Consider the following 17,976-nt stretch of genomic DNA (forward strand, 5'->3'; position numbering starts at 1 on the left):
CGCGCTTTGTGAGGGGCTTTCATCTTCCAAATGGAACGCCACCACCAACACAGAGGGCCATTTTCTCAAGCTTCCATGATGGCCTCGAACCCAATTTTGGGGGTGTAGTTGCTATTGGGGGCCTTTGCCCAAATTAGCAAATCTTCTTTTGTTGTAATCTTGATGTTCGCCTCTTCTAGAGCCCCCACAAACCTTAACCACTCCCTGCTCCATCTGTCTCTGATGCCCAAATTTTCAAAGGCCCACCATTGTCTATATGGATTCTCGGCCCGCCCCTCCTCCTTGATGTGGGCTAAGTGTGAGTATCCAACGTCTCTGAGTTCTTGCCTCATTTCATGTGGTAGTATGTGGGCGTCGCCGCTAACTTCCCAGGCATCGGCCCCAATTCAAATTTGGGTGCTGTCACCCACCCTCCAAGCTAGGCCTTGTTTGATAATCTTGACGGAGTGCGTGATGGTCTTCCAGATGTTTGAGACTCGAACTTCGTAGTGGTTAGAGCTGTGTAGCCAATTTGAAGTTCTTTGTGGATAAATATATTTGTTGTAAATCACTTCTGTCTAAAGGCTATTTGAGGTAATTATTTGCCAGGCAAGCTTAGCACCCAAAGCCTTTGCGAACTCCTGTGGCTCCTTTAGGCCCTATCCTCCCCATTTCTTTGGTTTTTCTATCCTCTCCCACTTGACCCAAGCGAAAGTTTTGCCAACTGTTTGGCCCCTCCAAAGGAATCTGCAACAAATCTATTTGATTCTACGATGAATGCCTTTTGGATCCAGGCCAGGGACATCCAGTAGACTGGAATGGCCTCAAGGACTGATTTGATGAGAGTGAGTTTGCCTTCCCTAGAGAACCACCTCTGCTGCCAAATGTTTATGCGGGTTTCTATTTTTGCTATCATCCATGCCCAATCTGCAATGCGGTACCCATTTGGCTTGAGTCTGAATCCCAAGTATTTTAGACCATCCTCCAACTCCTATCTCATAATGCCGAAGTGTTGGGAGGCGAATATTTTTTCATTCCGGAGACAGGAACTAAATATGATTGTTTATTTGACAAATTTCGGCTACATTCTTGTAGCTTTACAAAAGAGACATAAGATTGCCTTGAAACTAGAGGTATCCCTATAGGATCCACTTAGAAAAATTAGAATATCATCAATAAAGAGAAGGTGAGAAATGGTGGTCCTGTCATTGATTTCCACTCCTCCCAATGTGCCACAGATCCTTGTTGATTTTATGACTCTGATGAGTCCTTCCATTACCAGAAGGAAAAGCATTGGGGAGAGAGGGCAGCCCTGTCTAAGGCCTCTTTTAGCGTGGAAGAAATTGGAAGCTGCTCCATTGATCAGGACACTGAAGGAAACAAAAGTCCAATTGACTTTGTCGAAATCCTTGGATAAGTCGATTTTGAGGATGGCAACTTTTTTTGATGAGGTTTTTATGGAATGGAGCATTTCCTGGGGAGTGCCTATAGCCTCCTAAATGTGGCGGTGCTTGAGAAAGGAAAATTGTTCCTTTGATATCATCCTAGAGAGGATTGGTTTAATGCGGAGTGAAATTATCTTGGAGGTAATCTTGTAGATGCAGTTGCATAGGGAGATAGGTCTGAAGTCATCAAAGGATTGAGGCTTGTCCACCTTGGGAATGAGGGATATGAAGGTGGAGTTGAAGGCTTCAGACATTGTTCCTGAGGTTCTGTAGTCTTCGGCAGCTAGAAGGAGGTCCTGGCCGATGAGCTCTAGGAAAGTGATGTAGAATTCAATGGGCCAACCATCCAGCCTAGGACTCTTATCTTTTCCCATACTTTTAAGGGCAGCCTCCAATTCATCCAAGGTGACGGGTGAGTTCAGCATCTCTCTTTCTTCTTCCTCAACAAATCGAGGGACCACTTCAGCTACTTGGAGGATTTCCGCTATATTTTCTTCTCTTGGGCTTTTGTAGATGTTCAAGAAGTGTCAAACCCCTAGGTTCTCTAATTGTGAAAAAGTGTTGGCTTCTCTCCCATGTTGGTCCTTTAGAGCCCAGATAGTGTTGATACCTTACCTACCTCTAGCAAATTGTTGAAAGAACTTTGTGTTTTCATCGCTAGATTTTAACCAAATAGCTCTACTCTTTAGGCGCCATGTGTCTTTGTCTTGTCTCAGGAGTTTTATTTTTTCCTTCTCTAGATTGATGAGTTGATCCTTTATGCGGAGTGTAGCATAACTTGTCAGCCCCAAAGATTTGAGCTGAGCTAGTTCTGCCTCAATCTTGACCAGCTTCTCCTCTTCTTTTTGCTTTTTGGTCTTCACCCAAGCTATTGTTTTCCTTTTGAGATAGTTTAGGTTGTTTTTGATGACTGTTTCAGGAGACAACCCAACTTCCTTACTATAATGGGTCAAATTTCCTTTTACCAAATCCTGGAAACCTTCCTCCCCGATCTAAGCAGCATTGAATTTGAAGGGGGATCTTGGCTTCCTAACTGCATCTTCAATTTCCAAGAAAATTTGGACTTCTATGAACAACCCCCAGAACCGACCCAATGCCTGATTCAGCCAAGACTGTTTAAGAGGGATGACTTGATAAGGAAACGGTCTAGTCGACGGGCAAGGGCGTTCTCCCCTGTTCTGCGATTCCTCCAAGTGGGCATTTTGCGGGCAGAGTCTATGCTTATGAGGTCATTGTCGTCCAACATTTTTTTGAAAAAACCTATTAGGACATCAGATTGAGCCCTGTGCCCCCATGATTCTGCAAGCCCCAGGGAGAAATTTAGATCTCCCCCAATAATTATGTTCTCTGACTGCATGAAGTCCATCTGTAAAAGGATTCCCCAGAAGACCTCTCTGTAATGGCAGGGGCCGTATATGTTGAATATTATCAGTGTGATATGGGGCGAGTTTGAAGTAATGTCTACTCCCAGGAAACTCTGCCCTCCCCAGACATTTGTGATCTTGACTGAGGATTTGTTGAAGCCCAGGGCTAGTCCTCCCAAGCGACCTCTCGCATCCAGAAAGAAAATCTCCCAGTTGGGCAAGAAGGTTTTGATTTTTTGTAGAACCAAAGGGCCATCGCCAAGAGTTCCTTGTAGCATTAGGAAATCCAAGCCTTCAACAAGACATAGTGTTTTCAAAGCTAACTTTTTATCAGGGCTGGCTAAACCCCTACAGTTGAAGGAGAGGCCTTTCATGGGTTCATTGAGGCAGGTTTCCCCTTTGCTATAAGGACCTGATATATGGGAGTTTGAATACCAGAGGCAACCTCCAGGCTGGCTCTTTTGATAGCTTTGGAGATGCAGGATTGCCTTCCCTAAGGGGCTTTGGGGGGGAGAGGTGGGATTGGGTCCTCCTACAATCTGAAGGCATGGAGTGGGGAGGGATGGAGCGTAGGTTGTAGCGATGGGAGGATCCAGATATCGTATCCTGGGGGGCTCGCTTGGCTGGATGAGATGGCTAGTAGTGCAGGGGGTGTTTAGGATGGGGGTGGGAGCAAAGACCAATAGGAAACTGGCTTGGCTTAGCTTGGGAAGGGGGGAGGCTATATTCAAATTTACATGTACAGAATTAGAAACAGAATTTATGCATTCAGTCAGAGTATGAGTGAGAGGGAGAGGAGATAATAGTGAAGCCCGTGCCTTCTCTGGAATGTGCCCTGGTGATCGACGCCTCTGGGTTCCAGTTTGTCGTCCCCGATTGGTCTGGTGAAGTTGAGGGCTACCTGTCCGATCCTTTCAGCTGTCTAGATTGTAGGTCTATAATCTCTGCCATTCCCAAATTCGTTTGAGTGTTGGCCGCAGCATAGCTTCTTGGGGGAGATGGCCTTACCCCTGTGACTAGTGGGCAGGACTTGTAGACGTGACCAACTTCATAGCATCTTCTGCATCTAAACAGTATGTCATCATAGTCCAATTCCTGCCAGCGGATTGTGGATCCCAATTGAAATTGATAGCTTTCCACCAAACCGTCTCTAGTGTCCAAGTAAACTAGAATACGGGCCATTGAAAGGATTCTGGTGTCCATATATGTTCTTTCATGGTCCAGATAGGTGCCAAGGTCATCCCCAATGATTCTGAATATATCCTCATACCAGAGTTGCAGTGGGAGACTTGGTAGTCGAACCCATATTGGCCCTGCTCTAATACTCTCCTTCTCTGGGTCGAAGAGCATTGTCCATCACTTGAGGAGCATGGGAGTCATCTCTAGGTGCTAGTATCAAGTTAATATCCAGTTCACATCGTTTGGCTCGATGAATATTAGCGCAAACCATCCTCTTGAAATAGCCAACATCACTAGGGAGTTGCGCCAAAATGTTCCCCCAAACCTCCATCATCCCTTGTTTTAGGTGGCCCGGCGAGTAATTCCTCCCACGCATGCATCCCACTAGGACAGTGCTCTCTGTTAGGGCTGCTTTGTCCATTCTGATGCCTTCTCCAAAAACGAGATTCCGGCCCCTTTCCTTTGTCTTAGAGAGCTCGGACTACTTGGCCTTCTTTGCCTTGATAATCTGGTGTTCTGTATGGATGCTTCTTGCTCTCACCGGACTGCTTTCTGGGTCCAAGTCCCTTGGCTCTTCCATGTCCGACTCATTGCTCACCAAGCCCTCGAAATAGCTCGAAGGCTGCACCTTGTTCCTTGGGTCGAGGTGCGTGTAGGCGTCCTTAGGGTGTTTGGGCCTATTTGGTGCATTGTTTATGGTCCCGTGTACTGTCTTCGCCTCAATGATCCCAAAATCCAGATCTTCAGAAACAACGACCGTGAAACCCTCTCTTTCCTGTAGGTCGTCAGAATGTTGATGTTGTCCACTCCAGACTAAAAGGTCAGATGGAGACGGAATGGAGAGGAAAGGGGAGTTTGTGCCTTCAACGAGGCTGATAAAGCCCTCGGTTACCACCACTGTCGGTTGGGTTATTTCCAACCCTTGCAATGAAACTTCCATGTCTACCATCCCCAAGGTATTTTGGTTAACCTGTTCTTCCGGTCTAGAGGATGTGGCCGATCTGACCCCTTCTTGCGTTTGTGTATAGGAAGCCACAAAGATCTCAGTTTCTGAGAAATTATCTGAGGTGTAGTCAATGAGCTCCTCCTCATAACCATCTTCCATCCTCGACATATCAATAATCTAATGGGGTTCAGGTCAAGAAAACGCAAACCAACAGACCCAGGTAACTGTTGCGGGTTGTGCTCTCACCTTCAAACCCTTAAATGCGGCGAGTAACTTCCCAGTGACCTGCTACCTTGTGTTTTGGGTACCCATAACCACTGCGCAATCTGCAATGGTGAGTGAAGGGGCCAAGGTTCTGACCAAGAGGCTGCGGGGCAAGTGAGAAGGGATATCCGACAACCTTCGAGAAAGATGGCTAACACCTTTTGCACTCTGTGTCAAAGGGGACCCCGTGACAGTTCCGACGATGTTCCTCTGAAAACTTCCTCACCCCAACTTGAACCCTAGCACAGAATGTTGGAGAGCTCTTTTGAAACCAGACCTGGCTTCGATTCCCATACCCTTCGCTTGTTGCCCATCTTTCAAAATTTTTTCTCTAATAAATGTTATTAGATCATACATGATGTTTATTATGTTGATGACTAAGTAATAAACCACGGCACGTTGTCTAAGCAAGAAACCCACATGCTAGGTCCCTATAATACTAGTGTATTCCCTCATTATTATTGTCAGTGTAGCGCCCTTATTATTATTGTTCTGCCCATGTAGTCCCCATATTGTTATTATTGTTCCCCATAGAAGCCCACTATTGTTATTGTTGTGCCCTTACATTATTATTGTTATGTCGACCTTGATTATATTGTGACCCCTTAAACTCCTATATATAGAAAAGGAGGTTTTTTCATTTGAATCATCCAAGAATTGTTCATTTGTGTGATGTAAATGAGGTTTCCCCCTCAAGGAGGATAATTTTGAAATATTTTATCTATCACTTATTCTATTTTATGAGTTGGTTGCATAACATTTGGTATCAGAGCTTTGGATTATAGGGTTTCACTTCTTCAAACAAGTCATCTTGGCATTTTCCCAATAACTTTTTTTATATGAGGCTTCAGAAGCTGAAATGTTTACCACATGGAGCCAAAATATGAGATAACTTCATGTTAAAATTTCAGATCTTGTTTGGATATATTTTCGGAGATATTCTCTAAGGAAGTTAGGGTTTTGGCGGGCTCCAGAATTTTGTCTCAAACAAGTGACCTAGAGAAAATTGTCATAACTTTTGTTTCAGGCATCAGATTTGAATTCTGTGAAAAGTGGCTGGAATTGAACAAAATGTAGTTTTTCGTGTAGAAATTTTAGGGCCGAAGGTTGAAACAATGACATGTGGCATCTCTTACAACTTCTCTCTACTAAACTAGTCCATAATCAGGTCATTGTGGAAGATTTGGCATAAATATTTCTTGAAGAATCGAATCTCGATCAGACTTGTGGGGTTGGAAAAAGGACTCAAAGAGCTACCATAGAAAGAAATTTCAAAACTTGGAGATCCAAAAATTATAAAGTTACAATCGTTTTAAGTGAGAGCTCCTAAAAGAAAGAAAAATGTGTGTATTTTTTTAAAAATTACATAACGTTTATTTGAAAAATCAGTTTGAAGTGATTCAAAGGACATAGTGAAGAATATTTATCATTGTTTTATTTCAAAATGCCTCGAAGCAATAAAATGGAAGCACCTAGTAAGCAACCAAAAAGCTCTACTATGACGCATGAATAAGAAGAAGAAATGCAACATGCAATATTAAAATTATGAGACCAAGTGCAACAAATTTCACTCTCACAAAGAGTAACCAAAAATGAAATGGAAACTAACATGGATGGTTCGAAGAATAGTTTAAATTAAGTCATGGAAGGTTTGAAGGATGACATAGAAGCAAAAATGAAAGGCAACATGGAATATTTGAAGAATAGTTTAAAAGGAGACATGGAAGGTTTGAAGGAAGGTCTGACAAAGTTGCTACAAGAAATGATTCCTAATAGCGAAATTAGATGACAATAATGGTGAGAACAAAAGAAATGTTAATAATGATTTCATAGAATCTAACATTGGATTGAAGACCCACGATATTCCAAATATCGATATGAGGAAGTTTTATGGCAAGGATCCGGTAACATGGATACTACAAATGGATCAATATTTTGATCTTCATAATGTGCAACATACACAAAAGGTACGCATTACAACTTTATATTTAGAACCCAATCAGTTTGTGTGGTATCGATGACTTTGTTCTTGTAAACCACTTTTCACTTGGTCAATTCTTACGAAGGAAATGATAGCAAATTATGAGGATACAAAGAGTAACACCTTCTTTAGCCAATTAATAAAGTTCAAACAAAAGGGTTCAATGACATAGCACATTGAGGACTTCCAAAAATTGAATATAAGGATAAATGGTATTCCAGACAAGCATAGGATTGATGTGTTCATAGGGACTTTAAAGGATAAGATCCAACATGAGCTTCGCCTTTGGGAACCTGATTCATTAGAGAAGACATTTAGGTTGTCAAGAAAAATTGAAAGTAAAATTATGGCAACAAAGAAGCCTACCACTCAAAACTATGAAGATGGAAGTGTTGTTGCCCCAACAATTGGAAGAAAAAAGAGCAAAGTGGCTTTGCTATAGTTGTGATAGAATATACACTAAAGGGCACAAGTGTGCTGAGAAGAAATTATTTTACATAGATTGTGAAGAGGAGGAAGAAAAGGAACAAGAAACTTCAAAACAAGAGGATATACACCAAGAACCAACCCCTAGGAAAGAAGAAATAAATCCGACCATATATTGTAATGCATTGGCAAGAATTACCATTCCTCAAACTCTCAATATAGAAGGACATGTCAAGAAGAAAAAGGTAATCATGCTAATTTCTTTGAGTAGTACACATAATTTTATTCATTGTAAGATAGCCAAGGAATTGAATTGCTTCCTATACCCAGCACCAAAGTGTCAAGTGATGGTTGCAAAAGGAGGAACTATAAATTGCTCTGGAAAGTGCCATAATATCAACCTGTACATGGGATAATATGTTTTGAATAGTCCAATTCTTTCCATTCCAATGGGTGGTGTTGATGTTGTACTAGGAGTCTAGTGGTTACAATCTTTGGGTACGATAACTTTTCATTTTCAAGAACTTTTCTTAAGAAAAAATTAGGAAGGAAAGTAAGTTGAATTAAGGGGTATTGCGGGGAAACCAAGAAAGATAATCAACTCTAATGGCATGACAAAGCTTATAAAGAAATAAAAATGGGGCGTAATTGCACAACTATGTTCACTAGAGGTTCAAACATCAAAATCATATATTTCTCCAGATCTCCAAAAAGTCTTGGACAATCAATTCCAAGGTATTTGAGACTCCCAAAGGCCTCCCACCTATTCTTGATCATGATCATGCTATTCATTTTATTCTAGGAAGTGTTCCTCCAAAAATCAAGCCTTATAGATATCCCTATGCCCAAAAGAGTGAAATTGAACATATGGTTGCAAAAATGCTAGAGGCTGGTATAATTCAACCTAGTCAAAGTTGTTTCTTTGCTCCAGTAGTATTGGTGCACAAGAAGGATGGATCATGGCACATGTGTCTAGATTATAGGGAGTTCAACAAGCTCACTACTAAAGATAAATTTCCCATTCTTGTCATTGATGAATTATTGGATGAATTACGTGGAATAATTTACTTCACCAAGTTGGATCTTTGTTCAGCATATCATCCACCATCTGTCACATCATCTTTAAAAGAAAATTCTAAGGTTCAAGCAGTGGAAGATCACATCAAGTAGCAAAAAAAAGTTCTCCAACTCTTAAAGGATAACCTCACTTTGGTGTATAATAGAATGAAACAACAGACAAATCAATATTGCAGCGAAAGAAGTTTTGATGTAGGCGACTAGGTAATTTTACAGCTACAACCATACAAACAAATGTCCCTTAAGCAAGCTAAGAAGGATAATAAATTATCACCAAATTATTATGGTCCTTACAAGGTGTTGCAAAAGATCGGTACTATGGCATACAAATTGGATATTCTTGAATGGACCCAATTTTCCTTGTTTCATGCTTAAAGAAGGTTATAGGTGACAAGTTCCCAGTTCAAACAATATTTTCAGAACTTGACGAGGAAGAAAAAAGCACATTGGAACTTGAAGCAACCATGGAAACAAGAACTCGACAGCTACGAAATCGATCAATTTTAGAGTATCTCATCATGTGGAAGAACTACCCACTGAAGATTCCACATGGGAGGATGAGAATTTTATACAAAAGCATCTAGAACTACTCAAGTGTTGAAGACAACACTTTTTTGAAGGAGATGGGCATGTTAGGTCCATATAATACTAGTGTATTCCCTCATTGTTATTGCCAATGTAGACCCCTTATTGTTATTGTTGTGCCCATGTAATCCCCACATTGTTATCATTATGCCCCATAGAAGCCCACTATTGTTATTATTGTGCCCTTACATTATTATTGTTATGTTGGCTCTGATTATATTGTGACCCCTTAGACTCCTATATATAGAAAGGATGTTTTGTCATTTGAATCATCTAAGAATTGTTCATTTGTGTAATGTAAAAGATTTTTACCCCTCGAAGAGGCTAGTTTTGGAATCATTTATCTATCTCTTCTTTTACTTTGTGAGTTGGTTGCATAACACCACACATGAGAGTATAACACATCAATTGAAATGAAGATCAAGAATACCATATACAAGTGCACATTGATGTGTAAGGAATAGGAGATGATATAGGATGTCAAAATAATCTAAAATAACTCATGAGTGATGTATGGATGTATCGATGGATCATCATGTATTTGAAGGAAAAACTAGAAAAATTAGCTTGAATAAAAAAAATGAGCAAAAGAACTCATCCAACCAACATCATCACACCTAAATGTGTGTCTTTAATAGTGCTTACTCGCCATGGGTAACACATCTAATTCCAAAGATTCAAATTAAGCATACATTGCCATACAACTAACCAAATTCTTAGTAGCATTGATGAAAAATAGAAACAATGTCATATAAACCTTATTTTTAGAATAAATAACTTTATTTAAATATCCTATTACCACTATATCCTCAATTTCAAGGGTTTGGTTTGGTAAATGCAGTGAGTGGCACATATGTTGCTGTCTCAGGGCTAAATCATGATATCCCTAGAGATTTAGAGTAGTATCTCCAAGAAATTCAACGTGGGCATTTACCGTATCATCAAAATAGAGTGGTTGTCATCAAAAAAGGGGTTGCTCTTAATCCTTCTAGGGTCATTCATGAGTACCATTTCCTCTCTCATCACAAGGATGCAAGCAAAGTATTTGACGAATACAAGAATAAATTTTGATGAAATCTTTGCAAGAAAGGTGTTTGATTTTTTTTACTCAAAATGCCTTCATTCGACGAGAGGGTTTTGATGGTTTAGTTAGCTCTAAAATCATGATTCATGGTCAAGCCTCTTAGAAGAAAAACCTTACTCTTGGGAGATAAATATATTAATTACATGGTAAACCTAAAGTACAAAATGTAGCTCATGGAGGGAATCTCGATGGACCAACATCACTTTCTATTTGATGGTAAAGAACCTAATGATCAGACTCTATTGGCTTTGCACTTGCATGAAGTAGTGATGTTCAATAAAAAAAACTCCTCATTTAAAGGCCACTCTTTTAAGGATGTTGGTCAATAGAAAATCCCCTTAGATTTTTGTTGATGCATCATCCTTGTGTTTATATTATGGATAAGTCAAAGAAGGTTCCAGTATTGGAAGTAATAGAGGAGATAGTTCTCAACCTTATTTCATATATGAACCCAAGGAGGTAATATTTTGCCTTAGTAGTTTCCATCCTCCTACATCACATCGTACCTGTGGCTTTATATAAATAAGATAAAGGATTGTGGGGTATATCTTGTTTCCAAAATCCTTTTACGATTCAATTCCACAATCTTGGTAAGTATTAAAAAAGTTTCAATGAGGTTCCCTGGCTTCGGGGAAGAATGGTTTTTTCTACCACTGCATTGTTCTTAGAATTTAATCCATCCAATATGTTTATAACCAAAATCCTTGCTTGGGTATGCCTCCCAATTTCGCCATTGCACTTTTGAGAGAGATCAATTTTTGAAGGCATGAAAAACACCTTGGGTAAATATTTAAAAACTTCCGATAAATTGGAATAAGGTTGGGTTTTTTACATATGGCCATATTTATGAGGATATCTACATTTGCGGGCTTGGATTATGAGAAGAACATAAACTTCAAAGGAGAGGCTCTAGATGGATACAAGAAATGGCTTATGAAAATTCAACATTTTGGTGCCATAAATGTTAAAAAGTAGGACATTTGGAGGATGCATGTCCTCAAGCATGAGGAAAGAAAAAAGGGCATAAACCAAAACCCAAAAGATGGAAATCATTTAAGGAACACTCATTGGATGATGAAGAGGAATAAAGAGTATAAAAATCAATAGAACACTAATTTATAGAAGATAAAGAATGAATGCCAAAATGTGGAAGTTAAGGAGATAATTCTCCATATAGACAAAAAGATAGGAATGTCCTGAATGTTTAAGAAACCACAACCCAGGAAATCTAAGCCATCAAAATCCCTTGAGGATTAATGTTCCTCTTGCAAAATACAATCAAAATCATATGAAAAATACAATTTTCATTCAATCTCACAATAAAGATTATAATTTAAAAAAGAAAAGTAGAAAATAAGCTTTAGTGAGACTAGTGTTTAACAACACGTCTCTCCTCCTTAGAGGTCATACAAATCTAGAAGGGGCTAGAACATTTACAACTCTATTAATCAAATTGTTAGAAGAAGGTGAGTCTATTACAAGAAGGTGAGTCACTTATGCCACAAACAAAGGGTCTTGTAGACCAATTTAATACGGCATAGTGTAACTTATATATGAAATGACATTTTCATCGAAATTCGTTGATACAATCTTAAGCAAGATTGTGATTTTTTGTTGTTTAAAATAAAATTTTGAATGCATAAATGGATTCAATACTATGGAAAACCAGTGGGGCACTCAAATTCTACAGATCAAACAATTTAAATTAAAATTTTTAAAAATATATACAGTGTTTTTATTAAAATTAACCAGAAAAAAAAAGTCTTAAAAAAAATCATTTTGTAAGTTAGACTATGTGATTAATGATTTAGCCTGAATCTTAATATTAAATTACTATTACAATTATTATATACTCTAAAATAATATAATAATTATAAATTAAAATATTTTATTATTAAATTTAAATTATTTCATATTTTTTTAAAAACAAAATAAATTTAAATTATTTAAATGGTATATTAATTTAGAATTAGCGTATTGGGTTAAAACCGAGTATCCACACACACCCCAAAAAAAGAGAGTTTGAAATGAGATATTATTATAATTATATACTCTAAAATAATATTATTATACATAATTCTTTTATTATTAAATATAAATTATTAACTTATAATTTTTCTGAGAAATAAATTAAATTAAATTAATATTATATTAATTTAAACTTAGTGTTAGCACGGAAGAGCAACTGCACATTAGGAATCCATATATGTAGCATCACAAATAAAATCTATTTAACCAATTCCTTTGAAGTTAAATTTGAAATACACTTCAGATTTGAAATATATGTATTTCCAATAGGAAGTTAAATTTGAAATATATGTATTTCCAATAAAGTTGGGAGAAAGAATTTTAACTCCGAACTGTTCTTTTAAAAATCCATGGAATATTAACTTCAAATGTCTGTAGGGACCCACTTACGATTGCCTTGAACTAAATCGCCGTCCAACTTTGTAGAAAATATTTAAAAATCCATGGAATATTAACTTCAAATGTAGGGACTGTTTATTGATTGTTAGATAATATTTGATAATAATAAGGACACAACCGAATCTGAGAAACAATCTGCCATAGTAAGGACACAAGCCAATCAAAGAGACCATATGCGCTTTTGCAGGGAATCAGCAAACATCAATTTATTTTAATAACTAAAATTTGAAGATGTAATCCACGTTGCCGCCGTGTCACCTTCGCCCCACCAAATGCCATAAACCAATCGCCCTCCTAATGTAAAAACCTGCACACATGTTTACGTCACCGCACAGAGAAGAAACCGCGTCGTCTATCTATGGAGCCACTTATAAATTACGGGGAAACTCGTGGGAGGGTACATTCATTCGAGAAGCTTGGTATCTACTAACAGCGTGTCAGTAGCAATATAGCACGATTTCGCCGGCATTGTGAGTGAAGATATTAAATATTCGTTTTCTCTGTTTTCAGTTTTAGGAAAAAAAAATGTCGATTGTGGCACTAATTTGGTGTGAGGAGTTGCAGAAGCTGCGTGATCGCAACTCACAAAAGGAGGAGGAACAGCAGCAGCAGGGAGTTTCGAGTAGTGTGCAGCCACAGGCCCTGACATCGCAGTCCACAACTCATGGGTTGGAGATATTGACAGGAGATGAGAATAGCAATAGCAATGTTGTTGCTGCTAATTCTGTTACGTGGTTCTCTACTTCGGCCCTTGATAAGATGATGGATTGTTTTTGTCCTTGATGGATCCACTTACAGAGCCTGCGCGCTCTCTCTTTGGGTGTCATGTTTTTCGATAATTTGGGTGTGGGAAGTTGTAGCATCTGTGTAATACAAATATGTGTTTGATATATTAATGGGAATGGGAGAGCGAGGCGATAAGCCCGGTACAAAATATATATCATGGTTTCTGTAATTTTTGTTTCAATAGTTTTAATTTTGTATAAAATATATTTTCTACTCAAATAACCTCGAATAGTCACTTGTCTGTCTGCCTTAATTTGATTATGGTTTTAACTTTTTATTATCAGGACAAGCTTTCCCTTTTTATTATATTTATATTGATATCTCATTATTTATTAAAACAGGGATATTTTTCCACTGGCAACCACGCCCTTTGGCCAAAACAAAATAATATTAAAGATGGAAGTACACTACTTATGTGGGTGACAAAGTTAATGAAAACGCACCTACTTTTACCTTATTCCATAATCTATTCAAATTTCTTTTACTACATAAATAAATATATTTCTAAAGTACAAAATGCGGTTTATCTGCCCTACCACCTCAGGGCTACGCTAATGAGTGTATCAGAATTTTGGCCCAGGTTTGATTTTTTAGAATTTGTTTACGCAACCAATATATTTTGTATTATTTATTTATTAATGAGCTAGATAGGTTACTAATTGGATTTTGTATTCAACTAATAACATATATTACCTCAGTACATTAATAACTAGATATCACACTATATATTAGTAACTGTGTTGGAGTAACAACCCCACATGTAGAAGTCCAGAAGACTAAGGACCACCTTAAAATAAAAGTACAAATTTGGAAATTTACTAATATCTATAAGTTTAGTTTTCGTACAGTGACAAAAACACCTTTCTTGGGCGCACCGTAAATGACTTTATTTTCCCATTAGCGCAGGTTTAGTTCTTTGATTTACTTAAAATAAAAGAAAAAGTTTGGAAATTTACTAAGTTTTGGTACAGTGACAAAAACACCTTTCTCGGGCGCAACGTAGATGACTTGTTATTCGCGTAATGTAATGAAGCTAGGGAGGAGTTGATAGAAAAGTTAAAGAAATTTCGGTTATATTTAGAGAAAATTTGGTGAGGATTTTTGTAAATCTAAGTTATAATTGTTAAATTTCAAAATTTTAAGCTTTTTAGACTTTTTGATGGTACTTAATCCATTTCCACTATCAGTGCTGAATCTATTTCCACCACCAAAAACACTATTCAAACACGGTCTCTCTAAAAATTTTTGAAATATTTTTACCCAAATTCCAACTACCGTCAAGACAATTCCTCAGCTTCTTTAGACAATTCCCTTGTTATTTTCCCATGAGTGCGCCTCTGCCTCTTTAGACAACTCCCTTGTTATTTTCCCATGAGTGCAGGTTTAGTTCTTGATTTACTTGCTGACAGTTTCGTCAACGAGGTCTTGTGTCAACAAGTTCAACCCGTCATAAGCAGAGGGCCGGTCAATTCAAGGGGGATTCCGATGAGGAATAAAATCGGGTACAAGGGTAAAGTCGCACACGGACAGAATCTCGATTCATGGGTAGGCTTTTGCTGCATAGATTCGAAACCAATCCAGAGGTTGCTAGCCGAGATCGTATTTATTTATTTTATTTGGAGGATGCTTGACTATATGGTACACCTGTGATGTTGCACTGTTTTACATTATAATATTTTTGTTTCTCGATTGTTATGGTTGGATAGTCGGTTTTAAGAGTTGAAAGAAACCAGTCTTTTGGACTCATTTGATGATCGCAAAGAGATGAAGATATTGTTTTTTATTTAAATGGATGCTATGGGCAGATTCCATTATTGTTTTTTTAAATGAATGTTGTGCTCAGATTCCATTATTGTTTCTTTAAATGAATGTTGTGGGCAGATTCCATTTTTTCTAGCAATACAATAGTTTAATTGGAGGCAAGAGTCAAAAGAATGTTTTTCGATGGATAACGTGGATGGCAATTTACAATGTTGAAATGGATGGATGGTGACTGGATGCCTTTAAAGTAATTGGCAAGTACCACGCTGATAACCCACCACTCACGAAAAGGCGTCCGTGTTTGTCTTCTGACAACGACTGAGTTCAAAGTGAAAAGAAGGATATGTACAGAATTAGAATGATAATGTTTAGCAATCTCTAACTGCTTATCTGGTTGACTCCAAATAATCAATATTACATTTTGTTTTCTTAAATGTATTTTGTTACATAATTGAATTGTGGAGTGAGTGGACATAGAAATTTAAAGGGTCGAGGTCATAATTTTTGTTTGAAAATAATGGAATTTAGGTTATAGTTGTTAAACTTCAAGATTTTCAATGTTTATGTTTTATGAGTTTTTGATAGTGGTTAATCTATTTTCACTATTTAAAAAACAATTCAAACACTTTTAAAATTAGATTCCCTATCGTAGCCAAATTGTAGCCTTAGTAGTCAATTAAATGTGATTTTGCTGAGTTCAATTGTGTACTCAAGTGACTGGATTTAAAAATTTAATTTTTAATTTTTAATCAACAAAATTATAATTTATAAACTTATAATAGGAAAGGAAATTTATAATTTTTGGAAAAGAATTCTAAGTTATAATTTAAAATTTTAGGACGAGACTTTCCACTTTTACTAAAAAGGAATATATACTTTTATTTGAAATAGCAATGTATATTGATTTTATCATTTTTTATATTATAATTTTATAATTTTTTTTTAAGTAGGTAAAGATTTATTGATTAATTTGATTTGGAAAAAAGTTTAAAAATCATTTTATTATTAATTTTATATTTCACTATATTTCATTGTAGCTATTTCATTATATTTATCTATATCAAATCACATTATCACTAATGTACATGTTTCTTAACCATTTTAATTTGAAGAGGTTTATTGAACAATATTTCCCTATAAAGGGTAAGAAAATCTTTTATTTGTGTTGAATCATCTGTCAATGCATTCTCATACATTCTCTACTCATTTTGTGTCAAATATTTAAATAGGAAAATCTCTTCCAAAATAACGATTTGTTATAGATCAAGAATTGATTCCCATTTTATGGTACTTATGCGTGTAACTTTTCTACTATCAACTTGGTTTTAAAAAAATCATCAAATGCTTTATGTAGATCTATTCATTACATGAAGTTATTTCTGGTAAGATATTTATATAAACTACTTTAAGGGTGATTTCCAACCACATGAACTATATCAACAAATAATCATTTATTACCTAGATCTCTTGAATTTGATCACAAAGAGTATCAAACAATTTATTTAGATAAATCAAATTATTACAAGAAAAATATATCTATATTTGAAAAATAATCTCCAAAGATCTTCCTTGCTTGATATCAATTTATTCATTCTACTAATAATTAAAACTACTTCTTATTTAGTGATTAGAATGCTTGATTTCTAAATATCTTCCTTGCTTGATATCAATTTATTCATTCTACTAATAGTTAAAACTACTTCTTATTTAGTGATTAGAATGCTTGATTTCTAGACAAGGGAACATAAGGTAGACAAAATCTTTTGTGTTCCAACTTCTACCAATGATGATAGATATGGTACCCTACCTAAATTAATGATTTTTTAATCCTTCTTTATAGATTTTTATAGATAGCTTTGTTAAATCCAAAATAATTCAAATGATCAAATCATTCAACATTGGAGGGAATTGAATTGGTCCATTATTTCATGGACTAACCCATTAAGGAATAGATTGTACATTTCCATGAAATATTATCCCAAACAATTGGAGAATTTCACTCTCCTTTCCATAAAATTTCCACAATGTATTCATTGCTTAGAGCTTTCATTCAATCAAGAAGTTCATTTTGTAAATAATCTCCTCTTCTTTTCATGGTATGGATCCATCTATGATAAGGATCTTCCTATGAGGAAGAAGAACCTAAAAAATAACTACATTTACAAAGCTTTTTCGAGGTCCAATACACTAGGTAAATACATGAAAGAGATTATTTGTTTTCCATCACTTGAATATGTTTTAAAAATATTAAGAGACTTTGGTTCTCACTATTGAAATATATAGCTAGGTTTGGTCTTCATAATGACATGTGTAATCATGATTTTATGTATTTGATGTAAAGAGGAAAAATAAAATTATTTTTGTAATGCTTGAGTCATAGGTTTCATGATCAAGGAATTTTTATTTTGTAGATAAAGCTCCCATTGTGAGCTATTAGGTTTGGTCATCAAGTCATAAAAGTCTAGTGAGGCAATGTCATGTATTGAAGACCCATTTGGGCATGTTACACATTGTAAAAAGAGAAGTTGTTTGTGTCACAAACCCTCCAAGACCTTGTCAAAAGCACTCCCTCTTGTCGGCCTTCAAAAGAGATAGAGATCATTCTAGACGAGCATGTTGGCCTATTCACAAGGTAAAGTTGACTTATTTTGATAGACAATCCTCTATATATA

The 17,976-nt window shown here is 36.7% G+C and overlaps 2 protein-coding genes across 2 annotated transcripts; both read right to left on the bottom strand.

Annotated features, from left to right (window-relative positions):
* Positions 1–2,526: 2,526 nt before the first annotated feature.
* On the bottom strand, positions 2,527–3,162 carry LOC149261700 (uncharacterized). The gene has a single exon (XM_089370599.1). It carries the CDS (start codon positions 3,160–3,162, stop codon positions 2,527–2,529), a length of 636 nt encoding a protein of 211 aa, XP_089226725.1.
* Positions 3,163–3,685: 523 nt separating this feature from the next.
* Positions 3,686–4,138, bottom strand: LOC149261701 (uncharacterized). The gene has a single exon (XM_089370605.1). It carries the CDS (start codon positions 4,136–4,138, stop codon positions 3,686–3,688), a length of 453 nt encoding a protein of 150 aa, XP_089226731.1.
* Positions 4,139–17,976: the final 13,838 nt, after the last annotated feature.

The sequence above is a fragment of the Pinus tabuliformis genome, chromosome 6 (genome assembly GCF_031772625.1).
Source record: "Pinus tabuliformis cultivar Carrire ecotype Pingquan chromosome 6, CPIR1, whole genome shotgun sequence".
Taxonomy (NCBI): domain Eukaryota; kingdom Viridiplantae; phylum Streptophyta; class Pinopsida; order Pinales; family Pinaceae; genus Pinus; species Pinus tabuliformis.

Bases quoted from the DNA above. Each gene is read 5' to 3' on its own strand.
- LOC149261701 (XM_089370605.1), bottom strand. From the start codon at position 4,138: ATGCTCTTCGACCCAGAGAAGGAGAGTATTAGAGCAGGGCCAATATGG.
- LOC149261700 (XM_089370599.1), bottom strand. From the start codon at position 3,162: ATGAAAGGCCTCTCCTTCAACTGTAGGGGTTTAGCCAGCCCTGATAAA.